Source organism: Rattus rattus, chromosome 12 (assembly GCF_011064425.1).
Source record: "Rattus rattus isolate New Zealand chromosome 12, Rrattus_CSIRO_v1, whole genome shotgun sequence".
NCBI classification, from domain to species: Eukaryota; Metazoa; Chordata; class Mammalia; order Rodentia; family Muridae; genus Rattus; species Rattus rattus.
The window spans coordinates 44,956,759-44,976,536 of NC_046165.1; the positions used below are offsets into that span (position 1 = coordinate 44,956,759).

Consider the following 19,778-nt stretch of genomic DNA (forward strand, 5'->3'; position numbering starts at 1 on the left):
ATGTGATAGGTGAGATCACAAGAATTTCTTTATACGTTATCAACCCTTAAAGCAGTAGTTTCTAAGTTATTATTTTGTTTTGTTTTTGTTTCTGTTTCCCAGAGTGCAGAAGGTTAAAGCTAGAGACCATGCATGCTAGACAAGAGTCTACCATTGAGCTGTATCCACAGACTTGAGGGGTTGTTTTTTAAATGAGATCTTTTTCCCACAATCATTAAAAATTATAGGAGATTCTGAATTGTAACTGTCACACTTTCAGCCAGTATTGTTTAAAACAACGACTAAAAAAAAAAACTATAAATTTGTATAAATCATAACAGGACCCAAAGGATAGGGAACTATATCTACAAATTAGAATTTTTTAAGATAGTGTTGTTTGCATGTGTTTAGAGACATGAGACACCATCTCAAAAACAAACAAATAAAAAACAAGGCGAGAAAGCAAAGAAAAAAGTCCAATCAATTGTAAAGACATACAAACACAGTAGGATACAGTTCTTAGCTGTCACATTTAGAGGTCATAAGATCTCTACATGCTTCAATTTTCCCCCCTGAGAATGAAGATAAATATATTCCCTATCTCTGGCTTCAATAGTTACTTTCTGAAATTGTGACCACATATACAAAAAACGGAAATTGGAAATGTGTTTACACCTGTAATCCCAGCACTCAGGAGTCTGAGGCAGGGGAGGCTTTCATAGGTTTGAGGCAGCCTGGGCTACATGGTGAGTTACAAAGCCAGCCAAGACTACATAGCAAGACTTTGTACCAAAATAAATAAATAAATAAATAAATAAATAAATAGGAAAAAGTAAAACACTTAACATTTACTAGTATGCACTTCAAGGTAGTTACTTCTACCTATTGCATACCAGTCACTAGTTTAAATGCTTTAAACCTATTAATTCGTGTATTTCTATAACAATCTTAAAATGCATTTGCAGACGAGAAAACTAAAGCACAGTGCATTTAAGGAGGCAATCATGGTGGCTCACATGTGAAATCCTCCCACGAGGAGCTGAGATAGGAGGCTAGGGGGGCCATCCTGGGCTATAGAGTACTGACCGACCTGGGAACAGTGAGTCCCTGTCTCAAAAAAACTCAAGCCCACTTGAATACAAAAAAAAAAAAAAAAAAAAAACTTACAAATTTGGTTTCCAACACAAGCCAGGAACTGTGGGGCGGGTCTGAAGTCACACTTGGGAAGTAGAGACGAAGATCAGACGTTCAGAGTCATCATTAGCTATATATTGAGTTTGAGGCCACCATGAGATGTGTGAAACCCTGTCTCAAAAGCAAAAGCAGGGCTGGAGACGTGACTCACTGGTTAAGAGCACTTATTGCTCTCCCAGGGCACCGAGTTCAGTTCCCGGGATCTACAGCAGGTGGCTTACAACGACATCTTAGTCCCGCTCCAGAGAATCCAATGCTTTGGGCCTCTACAAGCACCCATACTCGCATGTACACGCCCACGCACAGACACACCCCACACACACACACACACCCTCCCTCAATCCAAAAATAATGAAAATACGTATTTTAGTGTGTGTCACACTCAGATGGAAGTCAGAGGAAAAGCTGTAGAAGTCAGTTAGAAAATTGCCACACAGAACAGTCATGTGAGCACGTGAGAAATTAGCCACCTACAAGCCAACAGACTAAACTCACCTTGTTATCTTAATCTTGGACTTTCTGGCCTCCAAACTGTGAGGCACTTGAACCACCAGTTTATGGCATTTTGTACAGCAGCTTGACTAGACTGACGAATATGTGGAACATCTTTAAAATATAAATTAATTTTTATGTACTGTATTTGTGTTATCCCTCAACATAGAAAGAATCTTGGACAAAGTTATACTTAGTTTTTAGTACATTGCTTTATTTGCCAACTTTTAAGCAAGGAAAACAATACGGCATGTACTTGCTTATCAATGCAGAAAGAGATCTACACTGTGTAATTGAAAAGGCATATTTATTCAGTCTGTATTTCAGATAGAGTCTCACGTACGTAGCCCATGCTGTCCCTGAACTTGCTATTGTAGCCAAGAGTAACCTTGAACTTCTGCTCCTCCAGCATCTACCCACCAACGATCTGGGTTTACAAGCATGCATCCTGCTTCCTGGCTTGAAAGAATATATTTAAAGCCTAGCAAACTATTCCCTTTCCACTATGTAGGACTGGAGAGATGGATTGGTACTGACGAGCCCTTGATGCTCTTACAGAAAACGGGCTTCAGTCTCAGCACCTACATGTTGCCTCACAACCAACTGTAACTCCAGTTCCAGGGAATCTGATGTTCTCTTCTGTCTTCCACGGGCACTACACTTACTTGGCATGCACAGATGGTAGTAAAACACTGGAAACTTTTTTTTTTTTTTTTTGGTTCTTTTTTTCGGAGCTGGGGACCTAACCCAGGGCCTTGTGCTTCCTAGGCAAGCACTCTACCACTGAGCTAAATCCCCAACCCCCTAACACTGGAAACTTTTAAAAAATGTGTTACAAGGTGTGGTGGAGCATGTCTTTTATACCAGCACCTGGGAGGCAGAGGCAGTTGGAGCTCAGCGAGTTGGAGGGCAGCCCGGTCTACAGAGCGAGTTCCAGAACAGCCAGGGCTACAAGGAGAAGTCTTGCTTCTAAAAACCAAACCAAACTGAACCATCACCACCACCTACCACCAACAGCAACAACACCCACAAACAAAAACAAACAAACAAACAGCTCAAAACCCCAAACAAAACAGAAAAGGAAATAATTTCTTTGTGGTTGTCAAAGTTTCAGCTCCTGGACATCTTGTTTTGGGACCTCTGGCAAGGCAGAACATGGTGTTAAGTGTGCTCACCTTTTAAGAACTGGGAAGCAAAGTGATGCCAGCACTCTAGTATCTCCTTCTAGAATATACCCCTCGGATCTAACTTCCTCCAAAGGTTTCCACCATTCCGAAGAATTAGGTGATATGCAAACTAATAAGTTGTCTTAATTACTTTTCTATTGCTGTGAAGAGACACCATGACCATGACAACTTAAAAAAAAAAACAAAAAACATTTAATTGGGAATTTGCTTATGGTTTCAGAGGGTGAAACTTGAACATTCTTCCATCTTGGAGAGGATGGCTGCACATAGATGGGCATGGCGATGGAGCAGTAGCTATGAGTTTATATGTTGAGACAATAATTACGAGGTAGAGTAGGCGCTAACTGGGAATGACATGGTATTTTGAATCCTCAAAGCCTTTCCCCCTATACCCAGTGACAATAATAAGCCTCCTCCAACAAGACCACACCTCCTAATCCTTCCCCAACAGTTCCATCGGTTGGGATCAAGCAATCAAATACACGAGCCTATAGAAGTATTCTCATTCAAACCACCACAGCTGTCTTCTCAACAGTCTTTAATCTCGTGGTTAAATTGGTTGTGGGAATAATAACAAACTCCTAGATTTTACTGGGCCAGCTAGTTATATAAACAGGTATGTGGTTGTACTATTATTTCACTTAAGGCATGATTCTAAAGGAGGCACAGCTTGTCTAAAGTGTCAGGAGAGAATGTTTAGCTGGAAATCCCAGATGCTCCCAATCAAGATTTGACTTTCCTTCTCAGAAACACTGAAATTTGATTTACATAGCATTTTTCTTTTAATTTTGACTTTAAAGTGACTGAGCATTGAAGTCATATATCTGTAAAGAAGATCACAATGATGTTCTAACTCCATTTCCTGTTGAAAAGTAGAAATAAGTTTTGTTTCAGACAAAACAGGAAGGCAGTAATAAAATTACAGCTGCTGGCTCACTTAGGCCTTCTGTTTGTGCAGACATTATATCGTTTATATAGACGAAGATTTGGGCTTGGAACTGTCAGCAGCACAACTAGCAGAGGCTTTTGTTTTGAATTCTTGTCTTCCTGTCTTACCCCACCATAGCCTAAACAACTAAGTATGTGTGTATATGTACACGCGCACGTGTGCGGAGGTCAGAGAGCAACCGTAGGTGTTAATAACTCAGGAGCTGTCCGCCTTGGTTTCTCAGACAGGGTATTTACTAGGACAGAGTTCATCAGATAGGGTAGGCTTAGCCTGGAGGGATTTGTGCTCAGTCGTCTCTTCAGCCTCCCCACCCCCCTCCAGCTTCTTTTTGTTTTCTTAAATAAACAGACAAACAAAACACAGACAAATGAACAAAATATGAAAAACAAAAACAAAATGTTGTTTTAGGCCAAGCAGTGATGGCACAGGCCTTTAATCCCAGCACTTGGGAGGCAGAGGCAGGCAGATCTCTAAACGTTTCAGGCCAGCCTGGTCTACATAGAGAAACCATGTCTCAAAAAACAAAGAAAAACCAAAAATAAATACAAACAAACAAAAAACCCCTCTCAAACAAAAGGGGTGGGGGGCATAGGATGAAGTTCACCTAAAAGCACACATTGCATCCTTCAATGTGGTAGGTACCTCATGTAGAATTATTACCTGTAGTTATCTCTGGCAAGTGACTGAAATGGGCAACCCCTATCTTGGAGTCACCTTCCATTTTGGGCAGTGGTGATGCATACCTTTGATCCTAGCACTAGGAAGGCAGAGGCAGGCCAATCTCGGAGTTTGAGGCTAGCCCGGTCTACAGAGTGAACACCAGGACAGGACAATCAAAGGTACACAAAGATACCCTGTCTCTGAAACAAAACCAACCAACCAACCAAACAAACAAACAAACGAATTCTAGAGAATGAACTCTGGCTTGTAAGCTGAACCATTTCCTGCTGCTTGTAGCCTCCTCCTTGTCCCCTTTTTTAAAAAAAGTTCTCACTACACAGCCTCGCCTGGCGTTGAAATTGTAATCCTCTTGCATTTGATTTTCCAGTGCTATTATAACAGGCACGTGCAGAAATTAGGATTCAGAATGTATATACGTTTATAGACATGTTTACATATATCTTTTAATACTTTAATGCTACACAAACACTTAGCGTGTGATCCTTCTTGTCACAGATGTCTATCTGTATGCTGTTACAAACCCTTAGTATGTTTTATTTTTTGGAGAAATTGTCCCTGAAACATTCTAGGGTTGTATCCTGCTTTTCTCATTATTGGGAAGCTTACATGGAGAAAGAGGCAGTAGACTCGATGATCAGTAGACCCATAAAAAATACCACAATTCTTACTGAAAATGTTGGGTCCCCTACACGGCTGAGATTTCTTTCACACCAGTTTCATCATTTCAAGGTCTGCCCATGTTCCCGCTAAAGTCATGATCATTACTTTGATTTGCCCCGAAAGACAAGGCTTCTTTTAAGAATTGTTTTAAAAACAGCAAGAAAAATGGATTCTAAATCAAGAGTCTTCATTGTATCAGGCAGGGTTTCCACTGCACAAAACAAAAGAATAAAAGTTAACTTGGAAAAAATTTACAACATCTAGGGCGGAAGCCTAATAATCAGCGTGAGACGAACAGCTTTCAGAGATTAGGGCACGGGAGTAGTTTGGCGCTGACGGGGTGGGGGTGTGGGGGTGTGTGTGACAGGAGCCATACTCCTGCACTGAGCTGGAGACCTCCCCAGGGAGAAGTTTCTAGTCTTTCTCTCGGCCGTGAGACTGCGCATGCGCACCGCAGGGGGGCGGGTCCTGGTCGCCATCTTGCCGCGCGCGGGCTTCCCTCCCGGGCCGCCCACTGGAGTGCGCTGTGTTCCGCTTCCCGTGGCATCCCGCTGAGGTAACCCACGGCCCGGGTACTGGCTGGTCGGTCCAGCAGGCCTCCCCATCGCCGCGATGCCCTGCGTGCAGCTGCCCGCCAAGGAGAGCGCTCTCTTCAAGCGCGTGCTGGTGAGCGGTGGCCCATCCGACCTCTGCGCGCTTTCTTTACCTCAGAGCTGGGCTCTCCTTCCCTCCCCCGCAGCGCTCCCCTTCCCTCTCTCCCTCTGCGGCGCTCCCTCCCAGACTCTGTAGCGTGCTGGGCTGGCCCCGCTGCCGGAGCTTTCCAGAAACTTCCCTGGCAAAGCCGCTGGGACCCCGGCGACTCGGTGCCCTCTGCGGCGGTAGGCTCAGCGCCCCCCTCTTGTCAGGGTAGTTAAAGCTGCTTCGGGTCCAGGCTGGGCCAATCACCGCTGCTTGAGGGTACGGGGAAATCGAGCCCGCGGTCCACCGCAGCCCATGCCTCTGTGCGGGAGAGTTTGCATGTTTGTGGTGGCCCCGTTTTGGGAGTGACTTGCCAGAAACTTGCTTTTAACTCGTCCTTGTGATGAAAACTGCAGAAGCTGGCTTTGCGCTTCTTGAAACCATTTATGTAGCTTTGAAGAAAGCCTTAATAATTGATAATGATGACGACGACAATAGTAGTAGTAGTAGTAGTAGTAATAATAATAATAATAATAATAATAATAATAATAATAATAATAATAATAATTGCCTTGGTCATGTCAGACCCATGCCAAGCTTAAAGAGGCTCGGCTTTACGTTTTAAGTTTTACTTAAGACATGCTCACTCTGTAGCTCTGGCTGGCCTGGATCTCTCTATGTATACAAAGCTAGCCTAGATTTTAAAGTCGCTCTTTTTGCCAACTGAGTGCTGGGATAAAAGGCATTTGCCACTCTGCCCAGACAAGAAGTTTTCTCTGGGATGTGTGCCAGCATATCTGCCACCTTGGCACCTTTATGGTTTTCCAGGTTATATCCCTTCAGGGAGGAGAGAAGTGACATGCTTCTCAGAATGCCCTGGGGCTCTAAGATTTAGAAAAGAATATGAGTTAATGGCTGTATTTTCTAAGCTGCCTTTTTAATTTGCAAATGTGGTACTTGCAAGGCAAGCTTTTAAATTTCAGGGTGAATTTAAATTGAGAGCACACGGCTGCATAGCAGTTAGCTGTGGATGAGCTTTGCTGTATAAAACACTGGTCATTGAGGACTTTATTGCTATCACCTGACAAAACTTTACAGGCGTAGTTCTGGTTCAAGCCAATGATCAATGATACAAGCCAATTAGAAACTTGCCGTTTAGTATTGAGAATGTTAACAATGATCAATGATACAAGTGAACTAGGGGATGAAAAAAATTATATATATATCTATACATATATATATGCATGCATGCTTTGCCTAGAGAATGCTGGGATTATAGTTGTACCTCATCTAGCCTTGGGATGAGTATTTCAAATCTCAGTTTGATACAGTTGGTGGAGAAGCATGCTTGGCAAATAAATGACAAAAATGTTCACGCCTTTGGTAACTGTCGCAGATCAGCATTATTTAAAAAACACTTGATACTCTTCCTCATTAGTTCCTTCTGCTTATATCTCATCGTCTGTCTTTGTTATTTGTCAAGCGAACCTCTATAGGCCAAGTTGGATCTTAAACATTTTTTATTACGTTTATTTATGACTTGTGTGCACACTGTGGTGTTCGTGCAGAGATCAGAGAGCAGCTTCCAGTTGTCTCCTTCCACGTGGGTTCCCACAGTCAGACTCAGGTTGTCAGACTCGCTGCAGAGTCTTTACTAACTGACCCATTTCACTGGCCCTGTTTTATTTTACTTATTTTGAGGCGAGGTTTCAGATTTTCACTCTAGCCCACAGTGGGTTGTATAATCTAGCCTAGCCTAGCACTCATGACAGTCTTTTAGTCTCAACTTCCTAAGGACTGGAATTGTAGGGAATGAGCCACCAGGCTAGGCCACATAGCTATTATTAATTTATTCATATGGTTCAATATTTTTCCTGTTACCTTTATCTTCTAACCATTCAGTAATCTTCCAGAGCCAATCAAGGAATTTAAATATATTTTAATGAAGACTCTAAAGTTACCACCTCCACATCATTTGCTACAAGAATTAGCTGTGTATGCCCTTGGTGCCATTTTGCTTTGAATTTAGAAGAATAGTTTTAATTGAGCTCTTGATTACTTGTCTAGCGTAAGGAAACCTAGACAAGAATTCATTTTCCTAGGGTTCACAGATGGTTCTGAAGATAGACAGTAAATAATAAATAAGACTGTCAGAGACAATAGATGGATAGCACTGTGTAGCAGATGAAAGAGAGTAACAGATAGTAGAGATAGGCAGAGGGAAGGAGGCTGGCAGAACTACATAGCATGGCCAAGTAGGTGAAGAGTGGCTTAGATCAGAAGGAGCAGCCACGGCAGGATTGGAGGAAGAACATTTTAGTTCAAAGGAATATAGTGTAGAGGTCCTAAGTGGGGGAAAGCTTGAATACTGAGAGATGAACATCTAGTCTGAAGGGTATAGTGGATGAGAAAGTGGAGAGGAGCTCGACTTGTGTGATTTGGGAGTAGAGATGCCTTTTATGTTAGTGTTAGATGAATGATAGTCTTTGTAGCTGCACCACGGTTTGGAACAAAGGTAGATTTGTATTTGTGTTAAGAACTAAATAAAATTAAAAAGACAAGAGAAGTGCTGGCAAGGAAGGTTGTGGAGAAAATGGAACCCGTGCACATCGTTTTTTGTAATGGAAGTCAGTGCTGCCAGTATAGAAGGCAGTATGGTGGGCAGTGAGATGGCCTAGCAGATAAAGTGCTTGGACCACAGTTCAATCTCTGGAGCCTGTGGAAAGGTACGAATAAGGACAAGATCTATAAATTGTCTTCTGATCTGTACATGTGCGTGTGCACGCAAGCATGCACACACGCACACTTAAAAAAAACTATGGAGGGAGTTTCTAAAAACAAACCAAATCGAACTAAAACTAGAATACCCATAGAATTACCATATGATCCTGCTATCACTGCTGTAATATCCAAAGGAATTGAGATCAGTATGTTGAAGAGTCATCTGTAGTGTTTATTACAACACTTCAATATCATGCATAATGACCAATAAATGGAAACAATCTAAATGTTCTTCAATTGATAAATGGATAAAACAGTGTGGTACATACAATGAAATAGTAATCAGCTATAGAAAGAATGAAGATATAATATTTTCAGCAACATGGATGAAATCAAACAGCATGGTAAGTGAAATAAGCCAGGCATAGACAGAGACTTTAGGGACTCTACGGTTCATGTGTAACCAAAAGAAGTTTGATACCAGAAAAGTTGAACAGAGGTTACCAGGAGTAGATGAGAATAACTGGAGGAAGGGACTGGGGAAAGTCAGTCAGTGGGTACTAAGTCACAGTTGTATGGCTTTAAAGTTCTTTACTATATTCTGTGTCAGTGTTGGTTGATGATTATGCATTTATTGAGTTTATTCATTTATGTCTTTATCTCTTATTATAAGTGGAAATGTTATATGTCAAGGCATATATAGCTGCACTTAATGCTGTGATTAATATAAATAGAAGAGCACGTCATCACATTTTAGACTTCGGATCTTCAATTTAAATGTACATGATATAATGAAAATTGCTTCATTGTTTTATAAAATAACCTGCTGTTTCCTTTTAGAAATGTTACGAACAGAAACAGTACAAAAATGGCCTCAAGTTTTGCAAGATGATTCTTTCGAACCCGAAATTCGCTGACCATGGAGGTACTGTCTCACGTGTTGCGGTGTTGCTTTGGGAGAATATAATTCTAAAACCAGGAGGACTTTTGACAGTGGAGGAGTGCTCAGGTTCTAAGGCTGTGGTCTGTGCATGAATGTTTAGCATTTTTTTGGTTATGTTTCAAGTGAATCTTCTGCTGAGCTGGTTTCATGCTTTACTGTATGCAGTGCCTTTACTTTCAGATGAGGAAGTTGAGACAATTGGATGAGGTAATGTGCATGTTAATATCCCCCTTCAGAAGGACTTCAGATATTTGAGGAGTTCAGATTTTGGATTACTTGTTTAGATTACCAGTTCTATACACCAATTCAAAAAAACCTTGAAATTCTAGTTTCAAATCTTGGATCATTTAGAATTTGGGACTTTTGGGCTGGGGATGCTTAATTTCTTTCATCTGTCACTCTGACTAGACTCTAATTTTTTACTTCAGTTTCTTGTATAAAAGTAGGCTGTTATTGCGGTATAGAATAGTGTGAAGATAGACACATTTTATTCTTTGATGTTTTTGATGTATTATTTTTATGTTTATCATGTGTGAGTGTGTGTACGGTTGCATGCATTCCACAGTACATGTGTGGAGGCCCAAGAACAGCTTCAGAGAATTGGTTCCTTCTACCATGTGGGTCCCATGGGTGGGACAGGTTGTCAGGCTTGGTGCCAAGTGTTTACTCACCGAGCCATGTATCTGGCTCCTGTCTGCCTCATCTTTATAATATGTTACATCAATTCATAATTAGGTTGTTAAGGGTTTTTTTAAATTCTTCCTAATAAAGTCTACATTTATTTTTCCATCATTTTTACTAGTTGGAATTGTTTGTTGAAAAGATCAGATTTGTTTTAGAAAATTATGGTCTATAACATAACATAGCTAATTAAGTTCTCTTAGACTACTAGACTTGGACAACTTTTAAGATCATTTAATTAGGGAAAATAGGCTGATACTGTTCACCTTTCTAAAACTACTAGATAATCTTTTGAAGGAAATAGAAGCTTTCATTTTATGAAGTTTTAGAAAATGAAACTTTACATGGGTTCTGCATATGTGAATTCAGGTCTTTGCAATTGCTCAGCCTACTAAATAATTGCCCTACCCCACTAAGACTAATTCTAACCAATCATAGTATAAAGTTTTTTATCATTTTGTTTTTCTTTTTTTAAAGACAGGATTTCTTTGTAAAGTGAAACACTGTTCTGAAAACTATTTGATCTGTAGAGATCGGTTTGAAAATCACTGCTACTATCTTAAGTAACTCCTTTGTGGAGTTTTTCAGAGAAATACTTTATTATAAATCATCTTCATCTTTCATTAATTTCCTAACATTTTCTTGGGTTGCTTTTCTGTAGTACAATGTTATCCTTTCCAAATGCAAACTAGTGTCACTCTTCTTTTGTGAGGTATAAATTAGATTTTGAGCCAGGCTTTGGTAGTGTATTCCTTTAATCAAGGCCAACCTGGTCTACAGAGTTCCAAGATAGTCAGAAAGAAAGAAACCCTGTCTTAAGTAAACAAACAAACAAAAAAATTAGGTTATGAGTGGTTAGAATTGGTCTCAGTTGGGTGGGGCAATACTTGGGTGGCAATACTTGGTGGGCAATATTCTTCTGAGCAATTGCAAAGACCTGCATTCACATATTCAGAATCCATGTAAAATCAGGTTGGGGGTGGGGGTGGGGCGTCTGTAATTCCAGTGCCTCTACAGTGAGCTGAGAGGTGTAGATAGGAGAATTTCTGGAAGCTCTTGGACCTGCTAGCCTAGCTAAAAGCAAAGAGATCCTGCCTTATAAAGAAAGTGTACATCGAGGAATAACATTGAGGCTGTCCTCTGATTTCCACATGTGTACCTGATGTATTTAGCTGCACTCACACACAAAAACGTGTATAGAAACACACAGAAATGAACTGGCCTTGCAAAAGTATAGAACTACTGTAAATTTAATTCAAGAGAACTGGGATGCCTGCTTTGTTAAACTTTTCAGAGGATAAATCCCTCCATATAGAGTCCTGTAAAGGGTAGAACTCTATTCCAGTCTAAGGCATTTTAGAATACGACTTCAGTATTGAGTATGGTGATACTGATTACAGTGTATATATTTAGGTAGCCAGTCATTTCGTGAGGTATAAACTAGATTATGATTAGTTAAAATTGGTTTCAGTGGGGTGGGGAGATGCTTCAAGCCAACAGTAAGTCTATCGTTTGTACCTTTGTAATGAAGATAAAAGCCCTGGGGTAAGAGTAGTTAGTACTTTAGATCCCAGATACTAACGGAGTGCTAGGAGAGTGACTCGAATCTTTGATTTGTAAACAGATTAAAATTATTTTTCAGAGACTTTGGCTATGAAAGGATTAACATTGAACTGTTTAGGAAAAAGAGAAGAAGCGTATGAATTTGTTCGTAAAGGACTTCGCAGTGACGTCAGGAGTCATGTCTGTATCCTTTGCCATAGTTTTGTGGTTTTGTTTTCATTTACTTGTCTTTTCTAATTCAAATTTTACAACTTTTCTGTGAAACTTGAAATCTTAGGAATTTTAGTGAAGTCTATGTATTTAACCATTACTCATCAGCAGTATTCTGTTCCTTGATCCTTTCTGGAGTATTTTAAAGAAAATCTTCATAGAGAGACAGAGACCAGCTCTTTCCTTAAACATCCATGAATTGATTGATATTTCCCTACTTCAGAAAATGAATTTTAGTTTTTTAATTTATATAAGTACTTGTGTTTCTTGAATTTTCTTTTAGAAGTTTTAGATGAATTTTTAAATTTAGAAGAAACCTATTTTAAAACAAGTTTAGCTGGATCTGTAGCTCAGTAGTAGAGTGCTTACCCAGTGCATGCAAGGCGTCCTGGGTATAACCCCTAGCACTGCAAAACTAGCAAATGAAATGAAAACCAGGTTTTATTTTGTGTCAGGAAAAACTGGTTCTATAGCTTGAATTCTATTAACACAGATACAACTATTACTTTACTCAATATTTACAGTACCTTTCATTTGCTAGTATTTCAACATGTAAACCAATTTAAAAAACTTTTAAAGAAGGATTGTTGAAATTTCTTCATTTCCCATGTTTGTGTTTGGTCTTTTAACATAGTACCCTTATATATCTGGCATTTAATTCATTTAGCATATGACTAATATTTGCCATTCATAGTCTCCATATTTTCACATATTTAACTTAGGAGTCTCTCAAAATACTAAATGATTATTTTCTTATCCCAGACTTTACCCTACAGTGTAATTATGGTAGTTTTGGGGGTTTGGCATAAGATAAACTAAGAGAATAAAAATTAATTTTGTGTCTTTTAATATCACTAGTGAATTAAATGGTGGTTATATTACTTAGAATTGGATAATATCTAAACTTATTTTAGAAAATAAAGACAATCTTTATATAAGTGAATTTTGAGATTGTTTGGTTACAAAAGCAGGAAATTGAATGTAGGAAAATGTTACAAATTTTTGCCAAGAATTTTCTAAAAGTTACCTACAAATATTATGGAAAATTTCAAGCATGGATAAAATGGGAGAGATTGAGTGTTGAATCATTGTGTCCCCATCACCCAGCTTGAATAGTCAAAGCTTGGCTGTGCTTGTATTTGCCTGTTTCTAATTGTCCTTTCCCTCTGATCCCAGATCACTGTGAAACACATTCCAGATGAAATACTTTTGAGATTATTGCAATGTATATTGTAGTGTCTGGCTGTCTGTGTTTCCTTAACTTGATAGGTTGGCATGTATATGGGCTCCTGCAACGTTCTGATAAGAAGTATGATGAAGCTATTAAGTGCTACCGAAATGCCCTCAAGTTAGATAAAGATAATTTGCAAATATTGAGGGATCTCTCTCTATTGCAGATTCAGATGAGAGATCTTGAAGGTTATCGAGTAAGTAGTTTTAAATGTACTTTTTCAATACAGGGGCCAAGGGGTTTTTTTTTTGTTTGTTTGTTTTTGTTTGTTTGTTTGTTTGTTTGTTTGTTTTTGAGTAATGGGATTGAAGGTATATGCTACAACACTTGGGGTAAAGATTAAAATTTTAATAGAATTCAGGATGAAGTAAGCCTAAGGCAAGATGTTATACCCACTTGGACTGCCCTATGATAATACTTGAGCATTAAATAAGGGTAAACTGAGATAGCAGAATAAAGACCTTTGCCACCTAGCTTGATGACCTGAGTCCTTGGGACTTAAACTGTGGAGGAAGAGAACAGACTTCTGAAAGTTGTTTTCTGGCTTCCACATGTGTACTCATGTGTGCACATGCACGCACACACACAATAAAAAGATATTATACTAATATCTTTTGTTTTAACATTTTTGCTAAACTGAAAATGGACTTGACATTCAGCTTTTACTGAAATCTGAAGATTACTTAGCTTTTTTTTATTAAGTTAGTGAGCATAAAATACTATGGAAAGGATTGTCATGAAAATGGTATTTTTAGTATATGTGCTGCCGAAGCGAGCACGAAAATGGTATTTTTAAAGATCCATTTTTCTCTTTAGTTATGTGTGGTATTGTCTCTATTTGTCCATAGGTATCTAGGTACCTATGGAGGCTACAAGAGGGGACTGGATTTTATAGAACTAACATGATAGGCAGTTGTGAGTTGCCCAGAGTGTGTCCTGGGAACTGAACTTGGGCCCACATTAGTATTTGCCAGAGAGAAAAACTGACCCACGCTTAAATGAAGGAGCGAGTGACAGAAGCAAGAGTGAACGTAATATAAAGTGTTGTACTTTGATGTTCTATGAAAAGGGACCAGCGATGGCTAAGAGGCCCTGAAAAGAATGGCCTCCTTTGCACCACTTGTAACCATGGAATAGTCAGCAAAGTTAAATAGACATTTTCTAGACTCAGTGTGCGAAAACATTGAGAAAGAAATGAGCTACTCCTGGGAGGTAGGGCCTCTGTAGAAAAGTTGGATTTTCTGCTACACAGAATAACCTTGGTTTTTCTAGTGTATCCGTGGAAGGATTTCTGATATTTTGTTCATAATATTACAGAAATTCAGCTGTTTCATATTGGCAGTGGGCATTTCCACTGGAAGAGCCCCATTGTGTTTTTCCTGGCTCCATCCTATATTGGAGACCACTTACAATAATATAAATAAGCTAATTTCATATAATAGCTTTAAGAATCTAGTATAGTCAGAGCTATCCTAATTTTGTAACAGCCTCACAGCAAGGACTACAAGGAACAGAGACTTGACTTAGATTAGAAATGTGAAGAACATTTTTATAATGTTTTAGAACTGGTACTTGTTGATTGAATTAATTATAGTGTTATTAAAGATTATTAAAATTCAGATAAAATGTAAACATGTTAGATAAATAAAGAACTTAGAAAAAACAATTCTTTCCTAGGAGACAAGATACCAACTTCTTCAGTTACGCCCGACACAGCGTGCTTCCTGGATTGGATATGCCATCGCTTACCATTTGCTGAAAGATTATGATACCGCGCTAAAACTGTTAGAAGAATTTAGACAAACACAGCAAGTAAGAACTTTAACACTTTTTCCTAATATTGCAGGCTAAAATAGTTTGAGTTTTACCTTTAAATTTTTCTTAGAAAACTGAAAAAAATGAAAAATATCTCAAAATAATTAAGAAAAGTTTAAAATGTAGAATTCCCAGTATAAAATAAACTAATTCTTAAGCTTTGTGGATAGTAATCTCAACAGTATTCTGACAGATAAAGAAATAAAACATGATGACTGGTGGTGGAGCTCAGGAAGAGTGCTTGTCTGGTCGGTTGTATTATGGGTGCACAGCCCTGGTCAATCTGCAGAACTAGAAAAATAGTAAAATGAAAAGAATTTGGAAGATGAATTGTTTTTATGATTATATATTACTTTAGTTAGGGATATGGAAATGGTATATTTTTGTTCTATGTTAATTTATTTAGAATATTTAGAATACTTAACCTGTTTTATAAAAAATATAAAGCATATTAGCTCATTTACATATGTTAACACTTTCTATAATTGTTAAAGGTTTTACTTAAAAAATTATATAGAAGTAGCTTAAGTTTTTCCTGCACCTTTCCAGAGGTAACCACTAATCTGAAATTAGTACAGAGATTCCTTTTTGTATGTATGCCATGCATACATCTATAAAAGATACAGACTTGTTTATATATTTAAGAATTTACATGAGAGTTTTTGTTTGCTTGTTAGTTTTTAAGGCAGGGTCTCATAGTGTAGTCCTGGCTGGCCTTGAACTCAAGATCCTCTAAGCTTACCTTTCTTGGTCCTGGAGTTATAAGCATGTATCACTGTTTCTAGCCTGATAGTTTTTATCTTTTGTGTGTTGTGAGTGGGTGACTGTGTGTGTGTGTGTGTGTGTGTAGTCAGAGGAAAACTCCAAGAGACAGTTCTTGCCTTCCATCTTGCTGTGAGAAAGGGTCTTGTGTGTGTGTGTGTGTGTGTGTGTGTGTGTGTGTGTATGTATGCGTGTGCTGTGTATTATAGACTAGGTGGCTTGCTGAACAGTTCTGTCTACAGCACATACCTCCTTGTAATTGTTTTGGGATTGCAGCTGCTGCAATTCTACTACTTTAGGCTTTTAATATGGGTTCCAGTGATCTAAACTCAGGTCGTCATCTTCTATAGCAAGTGATTTATTCCTTAAGCCATCTCCCCAACCTGTTAGCTTTTTTTTTTCAACATTTTGGAGACTTATTAATATTAATTTAGGGCTCATTTATCCATTTTTTAAAACACTGTTTTGTTGTGTTGTATAAATGAGGAATAGTTTGTCTACTTTGTCTCTATTAAGAACAGTGCTATTATAAATGCCCTTATTTGCTGCTGCGTTGACTACATTTGTGTTTGTCTTTAGTGTAAATCTAAAACTGGAATTATAAAAGTTAACAGTTCTGGGACTGTAATTATGTCTGCGCTACATCTGGTATTATGGCTTTGTGACGTAGCTATACTAATTTAAACATTCACCAGCACTGTTATATGAATTTTGTTTCTCTGTATTGTGCAGATGCCTCGTGCCAGTTATTTATTGGTTTTTACATCTTTTTTTTTTTTTAATATTTCTTTGTGCTTGTGCAACATATGGAAGTTAGAGGATAACTTGGAGAAGTTGGTTCTCTCCTTCTATCGTACAGTTCCTGGAAATTGAGCTTAGGTTGTAAAACACTCCCTACCCACTTGCCTATCTCCCTGACCCAATTATGTCTTCCTGTTATTAATGAAGTGTAGGAATACTAGATGTCTTTTTTTCGTTTCTTGTTGCTGTGATAAAACATCCTAACCAAAGTAACTTAGGGAAGAAACGGTTTTATTTTAAGCTCACAATTCCAGGTTGCAGTCATATCAGGGAAGTCAAGGCAGCAAGAACTTGAGTATCCAGTGACATCCATAGTCAGAGCCAAGAGAGTGAATGCATGCATTTACATCTTTAGCTTGTTTTCTTCTCTCTTATACAGTATAGGTTCCCAGGCCTAGGGAAAGGAGATTCTCTCACATCAGTTGAGATAATCTCCCACAGAAATGCCCACAGGCTAACTGAGACCCTCTTCCCAGATGACTCTAGAATGTGTCAAGTTACAACGATCATCTCAGGGTATGGTGGCATATGCTTTTATTTCCAGCAAGGCAGAGGCAGGCCTCTGAGTTCCAGACTAGCCTGGTCTACATAGTAAGAGGATCAAAACAAAACAAAAATTACCACCAACAGAAGACACCCCCCCCCCCAAACACACACTCATCAACCCTGGGCAAAGGGATATTGGTCTATAGGGGTTTTTGTTGGTTGGTTTTGTTTTATATCAGGGTAATACTGGCCTCAGGGTTTAAGTTTTGAAGTGTCTCCTTCTGTTCCGTTATGAAATACTCTGAAGGATTGGCATTAATTCTGTAAACATTTGGTAGAATGCACCTGTGCTGCCATCTCGTCTTGGTCTTTATGGGATATTTATTATGAATTTTATTTTCTATTGCTATTTAGATTTTTTTTATGTCTTCAATCATTTTTTTAAATTTATTTTTTGTATGTGAATACACTGTAGCTGTCTTCAGACACACCAGAAGAGGGCGTCAGATACCATTACAGATGGTTGTAAGCCACCATGTGGTTGCTGGGAATTGAACTCAGGACCTGTGGAAGAGCAGCCAGTTCTCTTAACTGCTGAGCCATCTCCAGCCCTTTCAGTCAGTTTTTTTATAAAAGCTTTTATTTAATTCATCTTATTAATTTTATTTCTCATTTAATTTTCTGTGGTCTTCTCTTTTAATCTATCTTTCTCTTTTAATCTATCTTTGCTTCTTTCTTTCCTCCTCCTCTTCTTCCTCCTCCTCCTCCTCTTCTTTTTTTTTTTTTTTTTCTTTTTTTTTCGAGCTGGGGACTGAACCCAGGGCCTTGCGCTTGCTAGGCAAGTGCTCTACCACTGAGCTAAATCCCCAACCCCCTCCTCCTCTTCTTTAAATCTCAGGCCTGTGTTGATGTTTAGTTTCTGATTTAGTTTCTGATTTTAATGCTATCTGTTTTTCCCTTTGGTCATTCTAGGTTAAGTTACTAATTTTGTTGATCTGGTCCATAACCAACTTACAGTTTTTTACTTTTTCTGTGTGGATGTGTTGGACCAGGCCTACAACACTCAAGAGGTTTTATAACAGTGCCTCAGCTCTTCCTGTCCTGTTGGGTACAGTATAAAGGGCAGGAAGAGAATAACTCTTTGGTGCTCCTTAGACCTTACCACGTAATTTAGAAAGGTGCCTAAGGAAGCTTTCCCTTCCGTCCTTCCTGTCTCTGAGGCTGGCCTTAAATTCTGAAGTCTCTTGCATCTGCTTCTTTGAGCATTGGATTACAGTTGTGTGTGCTGACATTACTCTGCTATGCCCTGCTTCACAGTATTTTCTTGAGGAAATTTTGTATAAAACTTTGCTAAATTCCATTATTGGTTCTGTTTTTTCTTTAAAAGTTTTTGGCAGATTCCTTAAGGTGTCACCCACTTTTATATCTGGATTTAAGCTCTTTTCCTCTTCACTTGGCCTTATAAACCTGTTTTATTCTAAAGATGAAATTGACCATTTACTAACCTATTTTTAACTGCTTCTGGATTAAATTTGCAAAAGAATCCTGAGTAAAAAATTTAAAGATCTGTAACAATTTATATAGTTTCACAAATAAGATAATTTGGTTGTTTTCTTCTAGGTTCCTCCCAACAAAATAGCGTATGAATATAGCGAACTGTTACTATATCAGAATCAAGTGATGAGAGAGGCAAATTTATTTCAGGAATCTTTGGAACATATAGAAACATATGAGAAGTTGATATGTGATAAACTTTTGGTGGAAGAAATTAAGGGTAAGTTGATTTAGTTGTTGTTGTTGTTTTGTTTTTTAAATAGCCCTTTAAAATGGCCATTTTTGTCCTAACAATTAACCCTATGTATTTAGTGGCTGTCTAAGCACTTGGTTACTAAACCATTATTAATTTAATCACCATGACATTCTTTTGATGACATGGGGGGAACTAAGGAGCTGTTGTCCTCTTGCTAATATGTAGCATTTTCTGACTTGGGTTTCTATTTTATGTATATGAATGTTTTGCTTTGCATGTGTGTGTGTACCATGTGCATGACTGGTGCCTTCAGAAACTAGAAGGTGTTTGGTCCTCTGGAATTGGAGGTTTTGATGGTTGTAAGCTGCCGAGTGGTTGCTAGAAATGGAACCCAGGTCTTCTTCAAGAGTAGTCTGTGCACTTAACCACTGAGCCCATCTCTCCAGCCTCTAGGGGTTTTTTTTTTGTTGTTGATTTTTTTTTTTTTTTTTTTTCCTTTTTTTCGGGGCTGGGGACTGAACCCAGGGCCTTGCACTTGTTAGGCAAGCGCTCTACCGCTGAGCTAAATCCTCAACCCCAGTTTTTTGGGTTTTTTTGTATGTTTGTTTATGATTTGTTTTTTATTACTTTTAACTATGTAGGGGTGTGTGTGTCTGTCTGTCTGTCTGTGTCTGTATGTGGATATAATAGGTGTGTGTGTGTGTGTGTGTGTGTGTGTGTGTGTGTGTCTGTCTATATGTGGGTATAATAGGTGTGTGTGTGTCTGTGTCTGTCTATGTGGCTATAATAGGTGTGCGTGTGTGTGTGTGTGTGTGTCTGGCTATATGTGGGTATAATAGGTGATGCAGCTGTCAGGGATGTAAAGGCATTGGATCCCCTGAAGCTGCAGTTATAGGTGGTTCTAAGCTGCTCAGTTTGAGTGCTGGTACTAAACTCAAATTCTCTGCAAGAGCAATACATGCTTTTAGGCACCTAGCTGGCTTTCTGATACCTAA

The 19,778-nt window shown here is 38.8% G+C and overlaps 1 protein-coding gene across 3 annotated transcripts in view; it reads left to right on the top strand.

The window, feature by feature from the left end:
• Window positions 1–5,631: 5,631 nt before the first annotated feature.
• Window positions 5,632–19,778, top strand: part of Naa16 (N-alpha-acetyltransferase 16, NatA auxiliary subunit) — a 58,530-nt gene continuing 44,383 nt past the window's right edge. For 2 of the 3 annotated variants that reach the window (XR_004389606.1, XR_004389605.1), the window contains exons 1-6: window positions 5,632–5,808; window positions 9,382–9,466; window positions 11,808–11,912; window positions 13,208–13,365; window positions 14,847–14,981; window positions 18,654–18,807. Coding sequence is in view for 1 of the 3 variants with exons in the window: in XM_032917483.1 (XP_032773374.1) it covers window positions 5,755–5,808; window positions 9,382–9,466; window positions 11,808–11,912; window positions 13,208–13,365; window positions 14,847–14,981; window positions 18,654–18,807 (691 nt within the window). In the remaining 2 variants the exon portion in view is untranslated. The remainder of the gene's footprint in view (window positions 5,809–9,381; window positions 9,467–11,807; window positions 11,913–13,207; window positions 13,366–14,846; window positions 14,982–18,653; window positions 18,808–19,778) is intronic. The other variant, XM_032917483.1, reaches the window with a different exon arrangement.